At 42.1% G+C, this 15070-nt stretch overlaps 1 protein-coding gene across 20 annotated transcripts in view; it reads right to left on the minus strand.

Annotated features, from left to right (window-relative positions):
* The window catches only part of kmt2d (lysine (K)-specific methyltransferase 2D), a 250592-nt gene that overhangs the window by 97769 nt on the left and 137753 nt on the right, over positions 1 to 15070 (minus strand). For all 20 annotated transcript variants that reach the window (XM_068024872.1, XM_068024871.1, XM_068024870.1 and 17 more), the window contains 4 exons: positions 12011 to 12061; positions 9429 to 11372; positions 8348 to 8527; positions 5731 to 5888 (listed from right to left, as the gene is read on the minus strand). In XM_068024872.1, the coding sequence (XP_067880973.1) occupies positions 5731 to 5888; positions 8348 to 8527; positions 9429 to 11372; positions 12011 to 12061 (2333 nt within the window). The remainder of the gene's footprint in view (positions 1 to 5730; positions 5889 to 8347; positions 8528 to 9428; positions 11373 to 12010; positions 12062 to 15070) is intronic.

Consider the following 15070-nt stretch of genomic DNA (forward strand, 5'->3'; position numbering starts at 1 on the left):
CCAAAACACCTTTTGTTATACTCTAGCAGATCTTCTGCAGAGTTACTCACAGTGAGTCAGAGGTTATGCTATTGTAGATTCAGGAATGGAAAGAAGAGATTTAGACAGTGAAGTAAGTGTTTTCCTTGCCTGCAGTGAGTAGAGGATTAATATCTCTTACATACTACAGTGTCATGAAAAACCCTACATGCCAAATGGGAAATATTAATTGCATCAGTTGGAACCTTGCCTGAGACTTCCACTGGAAATTGTTACAAATAACTTTTGAAAAGAAAAGTTGGCAGCGAAGATGGCCACTGCAATTTTCATATGAAACCCCAACACCGATTGGAGGCTGCATGACTGATTCAACCTAGCCAGAACAATGGGGTGCTCTCTGATTAAATTATCTGAAATGGCTTTATCAGTATGGTCGTCAAGGGCCATAAACACCCACTGACTTTGAAAGAACCAACCCCCAAGTGTGACTGGACAGTTTGAGGAGTAAAGCCTTGAATATCAGAGAAGCTACCAGAAGGACCTCATTGAAAACACAAAAAGAGGTTTGGGAATGGCACGTGACTACTTGGGCAGCTCTGGAGAGACGAAACTTGGACTGAGAAAGCAGAATAACTGTAAGCCATCAAGGCAGCAGCTCTCCCTCTCTAGTAAAGATCTAGAGAAGCCTCGGCTGCAACTGCTAAAGCCTCAAACCTACAGATCAGCACAGCCAACAACTAGGGGACAAAGATCAAACTCCCTTTTCTGCCTTCTGGAACCTGAGAAGCATGTGGCCCTGCAAGGACTTCAGGACTCCAATTTCAAATAAGGACTCAAACTGGTATTCAGTATTTAAATTACATTTATTCCAGACTCTACTCCAACCACCAAAGCTGTTTTCCCTCTGCAATCTGTTTGTGTATGTGTAACTCATGTGTGAATGTGTGCGTGGATGTGTCACATATTTTTAGTAATTTTAACTGGTTTAGAGTGTTAAGAATAATAAACTTACATCTTTCTTGTTTAAATTCAAGAAAACCTGTCTGATTGGTTCTTTTGCAATTATATTAGAGGAACAGGAGCAAGCACTCACTGAGGAGTTTAATCACTGTGTAAAAATGATAAACCCTGTTGCAGTCAAACCAGAGATTAGCAGGCAGCTTTGCATCATGTGGCTGCATAACTCTTTTGCCCAGTAGAGTGGGGATGGGGGCAGAAATGGCATTGTATTTAACTGCGAACCAGATTTAGATAGAATGCAGGGGGAACCAAAGGCCTGAAGACACCAAAAGCCAGCCCTTCAGATGGGAGATGGAAGTATTCCTTTGAGAAAGTGAGGAGAATGATGAGAAAAGTAAGAGAAGTTTGCACAGTAAATACTGTGGCTGGTTTATTAACCCTAAATTGCACAAACAAACAACCCCATGTATATACATTGTCTATCCTGTCAAAAGTTCTTAAACGTTATGCTTTTAATCTAATAAATATAGACTTATCCTCAAATCTCCAGTAACTTTTTTGGTCAGCTGAGTGCTGGACATAGAATCATAGAATGGTTACAGCAAAGGTGGTCATTCAGCCCATTGAAACCATGCTGGCTCTCTGCAGGAGGAATCTAGCTAGTCCCACTCCCCCCTCCTTTACCCATAGCCCTGCAAATTTTTTCCCCTTCAGGTGCTTATGTGTAGAAATCAATCACAAACCAGGCTACTGCTGAAAAGCCCACACAAGCGGTTTCTGTTTGCTTAATATTTGTGCAAACTCTCCCATAAGGGGCACATTTCACTTACTCAAGTGCAGAAAGAGAAGACCCAAGTTGTCAACAGCCAAGACCTGGGAATCCCCCCCAAGTGCGCACACATGTACTGCTAGAATTTAAGCAGCTTAAACCGTGGAGTTTACCAGCATCGAGCACCGGTAAGCTTCTTGCTGTTCATCTAGCCAAGCCCACTATAACCATCAGAGGAAACTTCAATAATGTCTCTTAGGAGTAATCTGGCTTAGCTATTGGATTATTGAGTTTGCCAAATAGAAATGGTCCTAAATCTTTACTGATGGACACGTCATCTTGAAGCCACCTTGACTCCAAAGAGATGTCCAATCTGCCAACTCCCAAAAAAAACTGATTGAGCAGTACTTTCAGCCGTCACTAGACACAGATCAGAATCTCCCCAAAAGCAGCATGGTGAGCAGTACAATTCAGCATGAAGTGCGAGATTATCACCATCCTCCTGATCACAGCAGATGCACACATCATACCCCATTCAGTAGTGGTTCCTTCATTTGGAGGTATGGAGCTTCTTGCAACCCAATCAGAGTCAGCACTGAACTCTGAATACATAAACAGAGTGTTCGCATTACCCACCTCTAGCTGTCATCTAAAGTCAGTTTCCTCTTCCACTATACAGTGAATAGCAGCCTTCAGTGCAGTACCTACACACTTGTCAAATGCCAACTACCTTAAAGTTGCAGATATTCAAGTCCAATGCCATGTACCAGGGCTTACTTATCACCAAATACTTAATTCAGCATCTCATACAAAGGACCCAAGTGTGATTGACAGAACATATGCTAGAAATATATTAATAACACTCAACAAATCTCCAGGGCTTCACTCATGGTAAATTAGGGGCGGCACAGTGGCGCAGTGGTTAGTACCGCAGCCTCACAGCTCCAGCGACCCGGGTTCAATTCTGGGTACTGCCTGTGTGGAGTTTGCAAGTTCTCCGTGTCTGCGTGGGTTTTCTCCGGGTGCTCCGGTTTCCTCCCACAAGCCAAAAGACTTGCAGGTTGGTCGGTAAATTGGCCATTATAAATTGCCCCTAGTATAGGTAGGTGGTAGGGAAATATAGGGACAGGTGGGGATGTGGTAGGAATATGGGATTAGTGTAGGATTAGTATAAATGGGTGGTTGATGGTCGGCACAGACTCGGTGGGCCGAAGGGCCTGTTTCAGTGCTGTATCTCTAAACTAAACTAAACATGACAGTAATATAGCCTGTAATGTACCATATATTATTCTCCTAAAGGGAAGTTATGTCCTATAAAGATCAAAAAATCTTTTTGTTACAAACAAATGCAGAATAAGGTCACTTAGTCTCATTGTTCTTTTGGTTAAGGTATGTTGCAAATTGAAATGTGCTCATCAGTTCAGGATTGTGGCTAGAATTGAAAGTTGCAGAGATATAAAACACTTCTTTTAAATCTGTTGGAGTGCTTGACTCCTGGCATGTGCTTTCATACCATATTTGATGTATTAGTGGTGGATCACCTGTGGTTAGTTAGAGAAAGTGCTATTTTCTAACGACAGTTCCACCAAATAATGTACAATGTCTTATTCTGCGACTATACTGTGGAGTGTCTCTCTTTTAAGGTCACAAGCTCTATTATTGAAAAGAATTGTTGGGTCTATTACAGGTCACATTGAGATTTGCTTTTTAAAATAAGTCAATAAACATGTTTCAAAAGTTACTCTGCTATCAGTCATCAGTTCCAGCTTGCAGCTGAGAAGCGCACAGCATTTTAAGACTATTTACACTGGAACAGAGATTTGGAGTACTGACTGCTGATATATCATTTTTGTAGTCTATCTCCTGTGGCATTGCTCACATTAAGCAACTAAGTCAAAGGACACTTTCATAAAGAAGTGGATCTTCTGTGACACTGCTTACGCTAAGTTAGTGGATATGTTCGAGAGCGTGGCGCTGGGTATGTAGGAATTCAAGAGGAGATAGTTAAATCGGAAAGTGAGTACTTTGGGAAGAGTAGTGAGCAGTTAGAAAAAGTAAATTCGCAACTGCTTAGGAAGCAGTGAGCACTGGCAGTAGGAGTAGTGAAGGGCCAGGACAAGTGAACATTTCAAGGTAAACAATTTGGGAAGAGAATAGCTGGCATTAGTGGAAGGCATGGTTTTTGGGAGTAGTAGGCAGTTGAAGTATGAGCAGTATGGAAAGTGGACAGTGGTTACCTGATGGAAGTGAATTGTTGGGAGCTCAGGATTGAGTATTGGGGCGGATGGGGAGGTCGCGGATAACAGAGAAAACAAGTGTTGGCTCGCAAATTGGACCAAAATATATTGCAAGTTAGAAGGCTTTTTTTTAAAAAATGATTAAGAAAACTCAGTAGATAATCATCCAAGAATCTTTCAAAAGTCAATTAATTTTATATTTGGGGGGGGGAAAACTTAAAACATCCAATTAGGATGAGGAAAACCACTGTGGCCGAGACTTAGCTTCTGGAACTGCCACAAGACACCCAAGTAACCTACAGTGGACAGTGGCAAATGCCCAGGGTTGCACATGGAAGCCCACCTCAGACAAAGGTGGAAAGTGTTTGTTGCAATCCTCGGGTGTTTGCAGCAGCAGAGTACAGCTGGGTGCTTGTGCAACAGTACAAGCAGAGTAGCCTTCTGATGCTCACATTTATATTAAATGGGCATCAAACGTCAATAGCTCACCCTGCAGATGATTTTACTCCTATGGGAAGGCATGGTCTTAAAACTTCAAAAAATCCTTCACAAGCATGCAACATTAGATGCCAGTAACCTGCTAGCATTACTAGCATCCGGTGTTACTAATGGAAAAGATGTGACACACTCAATCTTGAGCAAATGCAATCTCAGATGTGCTCGCGATTGGTAAAAAGGTTCCTCCTGATTTCCCACCCCTAGTACCATCCAAAAATCAGCAGCAACAATGACAAATATCCATGCTTGTAGGTACATGTCGGTATGTGCGTTATTTTCTCTCTCTCTCTCTCTCTGGCTTGCTAATTATTTCTGACTTTCAGTGTCTCTCAAAGGTAAACAAAATGCTAACAATTGATAACAGGTGAAACCATCTGCAAAATTCACACTAAAATAAAAGCAAAATACTGCGGATGCTGGAAGGGTCGCTGACCCGAAACGTTAACTCTGCTTCTCTTTCCACAGATGCTGCCAGACCTGCTGAGTGAATCCAGCATTTCTTGTTTTTGTTGCAAAATTCACACTGCAGTTTGCCTTCAAATAATTTAAAAGACTCAAAACTCCTTTCACAGCCTAAGTTGCAAGGGCAGGGACATGCCAGAGGACAAAAGAAAGGGGCAGCAATGAAGGGGGAGTGCGTCCATAAGGAAGGGAGAGGGGTACTCTTCGATAGATTATTGACCGTCTCCTGGTGCCATGTTGTCTATTCCCTGCTTTAAGAATGGTGAGGAATTAAAGTTAAATACATTGGTAAAGAAATATTAAAATAAACGGCCCTCATTTATGGCTTTTACAGAATAATGGGACGTTTTGGATCTTGATCCTCAAAGCCCCAGTAAAAACCCCACAACATTATTTAATAGAATTTGACCCTTACCAGTAACTAAATCTGTGGCTCTGATGCTCTCCAACGTGGTATAAACACTTGTATTGTTGTAAAGCAGCGCATCCTCAGACTCACTATGAGCGACACCATAAATCGGCTCTCCCAGTCTTGTACACGCGCATGACGTACATAAAATTATTTTAAATAATTAAGTTTTTTAACAAACTAGTCGAATTGCAATTTAAAAGCAAGAAAGATTGGCATATAGGAGAACACACACATGGTTGTGAGCAAGGATGGTTGGTTCAACTGTTTTTCCTCCACTACCCTGAACAGCATTGCTTTTGTTTTTATCATTTGATTTTAAACAGTCAGCTGCACGTGCTTGAACAGACTACCTTGCTGAATCAATAAGCACGTGTGACCATTTTGATTCAAATAGATAATAATATTGCACATACCTGGGAGTGTTTATTTCACCAGCAGGGGGATTGCCTGGCTGTGGAGGCCGACACAGACTCTCATCCTGAGGAAACAATCGCTGTTTATCTATTACCACTGGATTTATTAATCTTCCATTTCCAGTGCTAGGAATCAGCCCTCTCAGGCCAGACCGGTCCTGCAATAAACAAAATCACGATTTACAAAAAAAATCTTGTGTTCCAAAATAGTGCAAATTAACCCAGTTTAAATTGCAAAAACTGTTGCACAAAAAACCCTGCTCTTTATAACTATCAAAAAATATTAAATGGGTTAGATTAGGATTTGGCTAACATTTTCCATTAATTAACACAACCAAAAATAGATTAACTGGCAATTTGTCTCATGGTTATTTGTGGGACCATGAAGTGCACATAATAGTTGCCACGATGGTCCACATAAAAGGTCACTGCACTTCCAAATAACTCACTGCACGTGAAGTGAAAATCTCCCAAAAATACTAGGGAACCAGGGACTTGTGAAAATGAGGAACTGAAGGAAATTAGTATGAATAAAGAGGTAGTACTCGAAAAATTAACTGGACTGAAGGTTGATAAATCCCCTGGACCAGATGAGCTACATCCCAAAATATTGAAGGAGGTGGCTATAGAGATAGTGGATGCATTGGCGGTTATCTTTCAAAATTCTACAGATTCTGGAAAGGTTCCTGGAGACTGGAAAGTAGCAAATGTAACCCCACTACTGAAGAAAGGAGGGAGGGAGAGAGAGAGAATGGGGAATTACAGACCTGTTAGTTTGACATTAGTAGGGAAAATGTTAGAATCTATTATAAAGGATGTGATAACTAGACGCTTAGAAATTAATATGATTAGGCAGCGTCAACATGGATTTATGAAAGGGATTACCTGTTTGACAAACCTATTGGAGTGTTTCTGAGGATGTTACTTATAGCATAGATAAAGGAGAACCAGTGGATGTGGTGCATTTGGATTTTCAGGCAGCTTTTGATAAGGTTTCACAGGAGATTAGTAAATAAAATTAGAGCACATGGGATTGGGGGTAATATAACGCAATGGATTGAGAATTGGTTAACAGACAGAAAACAGAGAGTAGGAATAAACGGGTCATTCTCAGGATGGTAGGCTGTTACTAGTGAAGTACCACAAGGATCAGTGCTAGGGCAACAGCTGTTCACAATCTATACAAATGATTTGGATGTGGGGACCAAATGTAATATTTCCAAAATTTGCTGATGACACAAAACTAGGTGAGAATGTAAGTTGTGAGGAGGATGCAAGGAGGCTTCAAGGGGATTTGGACGGGCTAAGTGAGTAGGCAAGAACAGGCAGATGGAATTTAATGTGAATAAGTGTGAAGTTATCCACTTTGGTAGAAAAAAACAGAAAGGCAGAGTATTTCTTAGATGGTGAGTGGTTGGGAAGTGTTGAGTCCAAAGGGTCCTGGTTCACGAGTCACTAAAAGCTAGTAGGCAAGTGCAGCAAGCAATCAGGAAGGCAAATATTATGCTGGCCTTCATTGCAAGGGGTTTTGAGTACAGGAGCACAAAAGTCTTGCTGCAATTGTATGGAGCCTTGGTGAGACTGCACCTGGAATATTGTGTACAGTTTTGGTCTCCTCATCTACTTGCCGTAGAGGGAGTGCAACGGAGGTTCACCAGACTAATCCCTGGGATGGCGGAATTGTCTTATGAGAAGAGATTGAGGAAACTGGGTCTGTATTTTATAGAGTTCTTAGGAATGAGAGGTGATCTCATTGAAACTTACAAAATTCTTACAGGGTGTGACAAGGTGGATGTAGATAGGATGTTCCCCCTGCCTGGTGAGTCTAGAAACAAGGGACATAGTCTCAGAATAAGGGGTAGGCCATTTAGGACCGAGATGAGGAGGACTTCATTCACAGAGGGTGGTGAATCTTTGGAATTCTCTACCCCAGAGGGCTGTAGAAGCTCAATCATTGAGCATTTGCAAAACAGAAATCGATAGATATCTGGATACTAGTGACATCAAGAGGATATGGGGATAGCACAGGAAAGTGACGTTGAGATGGACGATCAGCCATGATCTAATTGACTGGCGGAGCAGGCTCGACAGGTTGAATGGCCTGCTCCTGCGTTCCTAAGTGCTTTGGGACATTTCTGAGTTGTGATAAGATGGCACATAAATCCAAGTTCTTCCTTCTTAGCAAACTGCGGAAGGTTGAGCTGTCCAGGAACTGCTAGACAACAGAATACTGAGCTTCAAACTCAAACAACATAGTGCATTTGAAACCTGGTCACTTTTATCCCACAGCCAAGTGGTCAGAGTTAGGGATAGAAAGCGGCTGCAGCAGGATCTGCACTGACCACACAAGTGGATGATTTTACCCTCCCAAATGAGAGTGCAGAGTGGATATGGGGGAAAATGGGAGATAAGGGAAATACTGACATTTTTTTGGAGCCGTTACACATGAAAAGCTGCTACATTAACGATTCAAGTAAGTAAAATCCACACCTTATCAATTAATTTAAAAAGTATAAACAAAGCCTAACCCAGACATCAGCTGATGAAAAAGTCTACAGGAGAAGAATTGCATTTAGAAAGTTGTTTATAATGCCAGATAGCCAATATCAGTAGGTACCTGGGAGAGGGGGTATGGAGGTGGTGCTCTTGTCTGTAGCTCATGGGGCTGACTCGAACTTTCTTGTGACCAACTAGTTGTTGTAGTGCCACCCCCGCAGGCAGCCGCCTGTTCCTTCTCCTGTCGCAAGTTATTCCGTTGTATTTGCTGGCGTATCAGAAGCTGACGCAACCTCTGGCGCTGAAAAGACAAGGACACATAAAAGAATTAAATATCAACAAAATTTCTTTTGCTGTATGTTTACAGCTAATAGCTCCATTATATAGGGATTTAAACAGCAGCAATGATAGCAACTGCTTACAAATGAGACATCATGGAAGTCAAATTCTAAGCCTGCTCAACGATTTTACCTTCCAAAACAACTGATTGATTTTGAGCACTGACCAAACCTGATTGCTTGGATCATCTCATCCCACACCAGATATCACAAAAAGTATATTAAGAAATCTGCAAACAAGGATCCAATGTCAACACATAACTGCGAAAAGAAGCTACCTAACTGGGGGGAAAAGCTTCTATTTAGATAGCACCTGTTGTGACCTCAGGATATCCCAAAGCAATTTAGAACCATTACTTAATTTTTTTGAAGTCTAGTCACTGTTGCTATGCAGGAAACATGGCAGCTAATTTGCACACAGCAAGGTCCCACCAATAGAAATATGTTAACAACCAGATAATCTGTTTTCGTGACGTTGGTGCAGGGGTAACTATTGACCAGAACACCAGGAGAACTTGCCTCCTCCTCTTCAAAATAGTGCTATGGGATCTTTTACCTCCAGAGAGTGGAGACGGGGCCTCAGTTTAACGTCTCAGCCAAAATACAGCACCTCAGACAGTGCAGCAATTCTGTGGAGTGGGGCTTGAACCCACAACATTCTGACTTGGAGGATAAAATGCTACCCACTGAGCCACAGCTGACACTGTTAACTGGTTGTTCCAATTTTTTTCAATCATATGCTTCCCAGTGGTCTACTGTGATTGCAACAGTTGCCCATAATTAAGCATGACGATTTCAACTTAAAATAACTTGGTTTGCAAGTACATGTAATCACAAGCTTAATTCAATGCTACAGATTCTAACCTGTCTCTGTTTCTCCAGCTCTGTCTGGCTGAGATTTCCAGCTTGTGCTCCCCTGTTAAATGGGAGCTCGTGCAAGTCTCTGCTGGGAGATGCTGGAGGATGGACCTGTGTGGAACTCTCACTGCTTCTCTCTGATGGGGATGAATCACTTACTGATCGGCTGCTAGTGGAAGTTTGGTATGAGCAATCTTGTTGTAAAGATAATGTATCCTGCTTGATCAAGGATGGCCGTAAGGGCATGTTGGTGAAAGTTTCATCTCTTGTAATAGGTGCTGCATCTGGAGGTCCTGACTGATTACTAGCATTGAGTTGAGAGCAATGAGCATCACTTGTATTGAGCTGGCTGCCCATCAGGTGACTTTGCGGAAAACTATTTGCTCGAGGCATCTGAGATACTGACTGCTGAGAGTGGGTTTCTTTAGCCATATCTCCTGGTGAAGAAGTGAATGGAAATGGACTCTGTGGCTGACCACTGACAAATGGCTTGGCGCATGGGTCAAAAGAATGAGGCCTTGGAGACTGAGGCTGCATTACATAAGCTGCTTTTGAATGTGGGTCACTGTGCTGAGAAAACATTGCTGAATGCTGAATGGTACCAGTTGGTTGCCCATGAGGTACTGGTGAGGATTTGAAACTGGTGTCAACCATTTGGGGTCTCTGTGGTTTATGAAGCTGAGCATAAGGATCTCTTGAAGGTGGCCGAGAATAAGGGTCTGGTGACTGGAATCTAGAAGCAATGGGAGACTGAGGAAATGTCTCATTGGAATGTGGCCTGGGTGTCAATGGTGAACTGCACTGAGACTGTGGACTCATGGGTACCCTGGAGAGGGAATCAGAAGGGAGAGATTTAGGAGGTAGCGGAGAGCAGCTTTCACTAGAAGACGGTCGTGGTGTCAAGGAAGGTTGATGATATGGATCAGAAAATGGTGTAGAAGGAGACTGCCGGTACAAATCGGTCTGAGTCTGTGGTGAGACACCCTGAGACTGAGGGTGTAGTTCCTGAGAACGCTGAGCAGGTACTGTGGGTATTTGGTCCACGTACGATGATCTGGGAGTTAAAGGTGCTTTGAAGATATCTCTGTCTCTCCCATCAGAGAGTGACCGTACATTCATACTTGGATCTAACATTGCAGCTCTGTAAAGGGAAGCCAAAGAATTTGCACTCAAATCTTGTCTCATAACTCCTGCAAACTGTTCATTTCTGGGGTGTTGTGCTCCAACTTCTGGATCCGAGAGTCGCCTTAACTGCTCTCCAGTTGATGATTGCAACGTTAAAGTTTCAGGTGGTTTTGCATAACAGTCTGTCGACTGTGACGATCGAAACCCTGGACTTCCTGAAGGCTGATCAACTGTGTGGTTATCATGTGACTCACCAAGCACTCTAGATCGGAGGAAAGAGTCTGGAGTTAGTGGATGCTGATGGTGCGACATTCCTGGTGTTGCAGAATGCAGCTCTGAAGAGCCAAGAAGCTGTGGTCGGCCTGGAACAACAGGGCGAGGTACACCTAACTGGTGATGGGAGCTGTTCCATGCTGGTGCTTGACTTGGATTACTGGAAGACTGAATGTTGGGTTCCTGAGGGTACGATGTGAGTGGATGCCCAAAAGGATCCTGGGCTACAATTCCAGTTGGGGACTGCATATGCAGCTTTGGGAGCAAATCACTGCTGGAGTCTGTAGATGATGGGCTTGCCGACTGCAGTTTGACAAATTCATTAGTCGAGGTAGTAAATGGTTTGTTACCATGTAATGAAGCATTCTGGCCTAAACCTTCAATCCTCAGTTCTGCTGGGGAACTGGAATTTCCCCCAACTAATGATGTTGGAGTGAGACTGCTCACTGCAGGATTCTGAGTCAGGGCTTGCAAATGACGGGGTGGTTTACGATCCTGTTTTGCCTCTTGTCTCTCAATTTTGGGCTGCCTGTTACCTTGCATATCAACTTGCTGTGAAAACAAAAAACAGAATGACTTGTATTTTATGTTAATATATTCTGGTGGAGAGAGAGAAGAGAAAGTATTCATCAGGACAAGTCAACTTTATAAAAGACTCTTATTAACCGCAATATCTTTTGCATTCACGAGAAATCTAAGAACACAGTTAAACATCTCAAGCTACATAATATTAATGCATAGTTGGGAAAATCTAGCAGTTAATCACAGTTAGATGATGTTGTCAGCTGGTACAATTATGGATGCATGGTTCATCTGAAATGGCAAAACCAGAAACAAACAGCAGCAGTCTTTTGACCCAATGAAAGTTTGGATCTGTAAAACATGGGACAGATTCGCTTTCCGAAAAAGGTCGGCATCTTTGAGTACAAAGGACTATCACAATAAAGTAATTCAGAATGCGAAGTGCTTCCAACAGGTTTCAACATGGTAAGTAAGGCATTATATAAATACACAAAAGAAGGGACAACCTAAAGTTGCAAGTACATAGGTATATCCTTTAATAACACTACCAAATCTCAGGACACTTCATATGAATTCGGTTTCCCTTTAATTAAACTAGTCAATTAATTTAGACATGTTCCAGGTAAAGGCCCAAGTTAGATTTCTAATGTCACATCAAGCTAGTTTACCTTCTGTGCCTTGTTGATGCGCTGAGCTGCCCTGTTGTCTTTGGCCTTTTGCTGAAAAGCAAGAAAGATTCTGAATTAGACACAAAATAATATTTTGAAGATAAAAAAAAACAATATTTATCATCTAAAGAGGTCCATGTGGAACAGATATCCTGCAGGTGATTTCAGCCATGGGATCCTCTTACCTAATCTATGGAGTGAACAGGCCAATGTCAATTCATTTCAAAGACCAAGCATGGCTATAACTCAACTTCGAAGCCAGCCAAATCAGATTTATCACCCACAAAAATCAAAGACTGCAGGCACCATTTCAAGCCTGTTTGAGCTCTCATCTCCCTGTTGTACAGTAACTAATCTTTTAAACTATATCTCTTGCAAGGGATCTGAATTTTAAACAACGCCAATTCATTTGTTTTAATAGAGCAGTTTTTGTAGCTGTGCAAGGCCTTCTGGGCAAATGCATATCACTGCACTGGTAAAAATGGCATCTGCTTTAGGAAGAAAGCAGCTGATGTGCAACTTTTTAAAAAATGTACTTTCTTAAAAGTTAGAAACAAGCCACACAGCAGATATGGTAGCACTGTGGTTATGTTACTGGATGAGTAATCCAAAGGCCTGGATTATTAATCCAGAGAATTAGAGTTCAAATCCCCTCAACTGCATTCAGTTCAAAAAACCTGGAAATAAAAAAAAAAATGGCATCAGTAAAGTGGCCATGAAGCTGTTAAATTGTAGCATAAACCCAACTGGTTCACTAGGGTCCCTTACGGAAGGAAACCTGCCGATCTTACCTGTCCTAGCCTATATAAGACTCCAGACCTACACCAACGTGGCTGACTTTTGACTGCCCTCTGAAGTAACCTGGCAAGCTACTCAGTTGTATCAAACAACTCACAGCAGTTCAAGAAGGTTGCCCACCTCCACCTTCGCAGGGTAACTGGGGATGGCCAATAAATGCCAGCCTAGCCAGCAATGCGCTCATCCCAAAAACTGAAAAAAACATAGGTCAGCACTTATTATTCCCATGGCTCTTTACAATCAGGTACAAGGAGTTTTCCCAGTGTTCGAGGAGTCAACCACTATTATTAGCATAAACAGATTATGAGGAAATACAAAGACTTCAAAAACAATGCAGATTCGAATGCTCTCCTGGCCGGCCTCCTGTTTTCGACCTATCCTAACTCGCATGAAGTCCTGTTCATCTATTACCCATGTGCTTGCTGACCTACAGTGACTACTAGTCCAGCAACGCCATGAATTTAAAATTCTAATCCTTGTCTTTTAATCCCTCTGTGGCCTCACTCCTCCCTATCTCTGGAGCCTCCTCCAGCCCTACAACCTTTCAAGAACACAGGGTTCTGCCAATTCTGCTCTTGTACATCCCCATCTTCCTTTGCCCCACCATTGATAATCTTGCACTTAAAAATCACAGAAACAAGTTAATTTGCTTCTACCGTCAGTCATTTCAGTAGGCATAAATGGGTCATTTTCTGGTTGGCAAGATGTAACGAGTGGTGTGCCACAGGAATCAGTGCTGGGGCCTCAACTATTTACAATTTATATAAATGACTTGGACGAAGCGACCGAAGGTGTGGTTGCAAAATTTGCTGATGACACAAAGATAGGTAGAAAATAAGTTATTAAGAGGACATAAGGAGGCTACAAAGGGATATAGATAGATAAGTGAGTGGGCAAAGATCTGGCAAATGAAGTATAATGTGGGAAAATGTGAAATGATCCATTTTGGCAGGAAGAATAAAAAAAGCATATTATCTAAATGGTGAGAGATTGCAGAGCTCGGAGATGCAGAGGAATCTGGGTGTCCTCGTGCATGAATCGCAGAAGGTTAATATACAGGTACAGCACGTTATTAGGAAAGCTAACAGAATGTTATTGCTTATTGCGAGGGGAATCGAATTCAAAAGTAGGGAGGTTATGCTTCAGTTATACAGGGCATTGGGGAGACCACATCTGGAGTAGTGTGTACAGTATTGGTCTGCTTATTTAAGGATGTAAATGGCGTTGGAAGGTCAGAGAAGCTTTACTAGACTAATGATGAAAGATCACAGACCTGTCTTTTACTACAACTGTTACCACTCCCTTTGCCTTTGTTCCATTACATCTTTGTCATTTACTCTCTCCTGCCCTCTACCTTATCACACCTTCCCTTTTGTTGTTCTGCCCCACCTTTCACTTGCTTAAAACCTGTTACATTTCTAACCGTTGCCAGTTCTGATGAAAGGTCACTGACCTGAAACATTAACTCTGCTTCTCCCTCCACAGATGCTGCCAGACCTGCTGAGTATTTCCAACATTTTCTGTTTTTATTTCAGATTTCCAGCATCCGCAATATTTTGCTTTTATTTTACTAGACTAATACCTGGAATGGGTGGGTTATCTTATGATGAAAGGTTGGACAGGCTAGGCTTGTATCCGCCGGCGTTAAGAAGAGTAAGAGGCGACTTGATTGAAACATAAGAGATCCTGAGGGGTCTTGACAGGGTGGATGTGGAAACAATGTTTCCTCTTGTGGGAGCATCTAGAACTAGGGGACACAGTTTAAAAATAAATTGTCGCCCATTTAAAATAGATGAGGAGAAACTTTGTCTCTGAGGATCGTGAGTCTGTGGACCTCTCTTCCTCAAAAGGTAGTGGAAGCAAAGTCTTTGAATATTTTTGAGGCAGAAGTAGGCGAAAGGTTATTGGGGTAGGCGGGAATGTGCAGTTGAGGTTACAATCAGAACAGCAGGCTTGAGGGGTCGAGTGGCCTATCCTTGCTCCTAATTCATATGTTCGTATGACCAAATGGCCTGTTTCCGTGTTGTAACTTCTATGTTTTCCTATGTATAAGTCATTAATATATACTTAGCTTTTCTTCCTCTTTTTCTATCTGCAAATTTTGATACTCTTTCCCCTATACCCAAGTCTAGATCATTTTATAGTTATAGTTGCTTAATTTATTTGTATTAAATGATACAAAGATCACATCCTGCAAAAAACCAACATTCTTTGGCAAATATTGTTTCAAGGAGCTCAAATGCACGTGTAAGGAAATTAGGA

Source organism: Heterodontus francisci, chromosome X, assembly GCF_036365525.1.
Source record: "Heterodontus francisci isolate sHetFra1 chromosome X, sHetFra1.hap1, whole genome shotgun sequence".
In the NCBI taxonomy this organism is placed as follows: Eukaryota; Metazoa; Chordata; class Chondrichthyes; order Heterodontiformes; family Heterodontidae; genus Heterodontus; species Heterodontus francisci.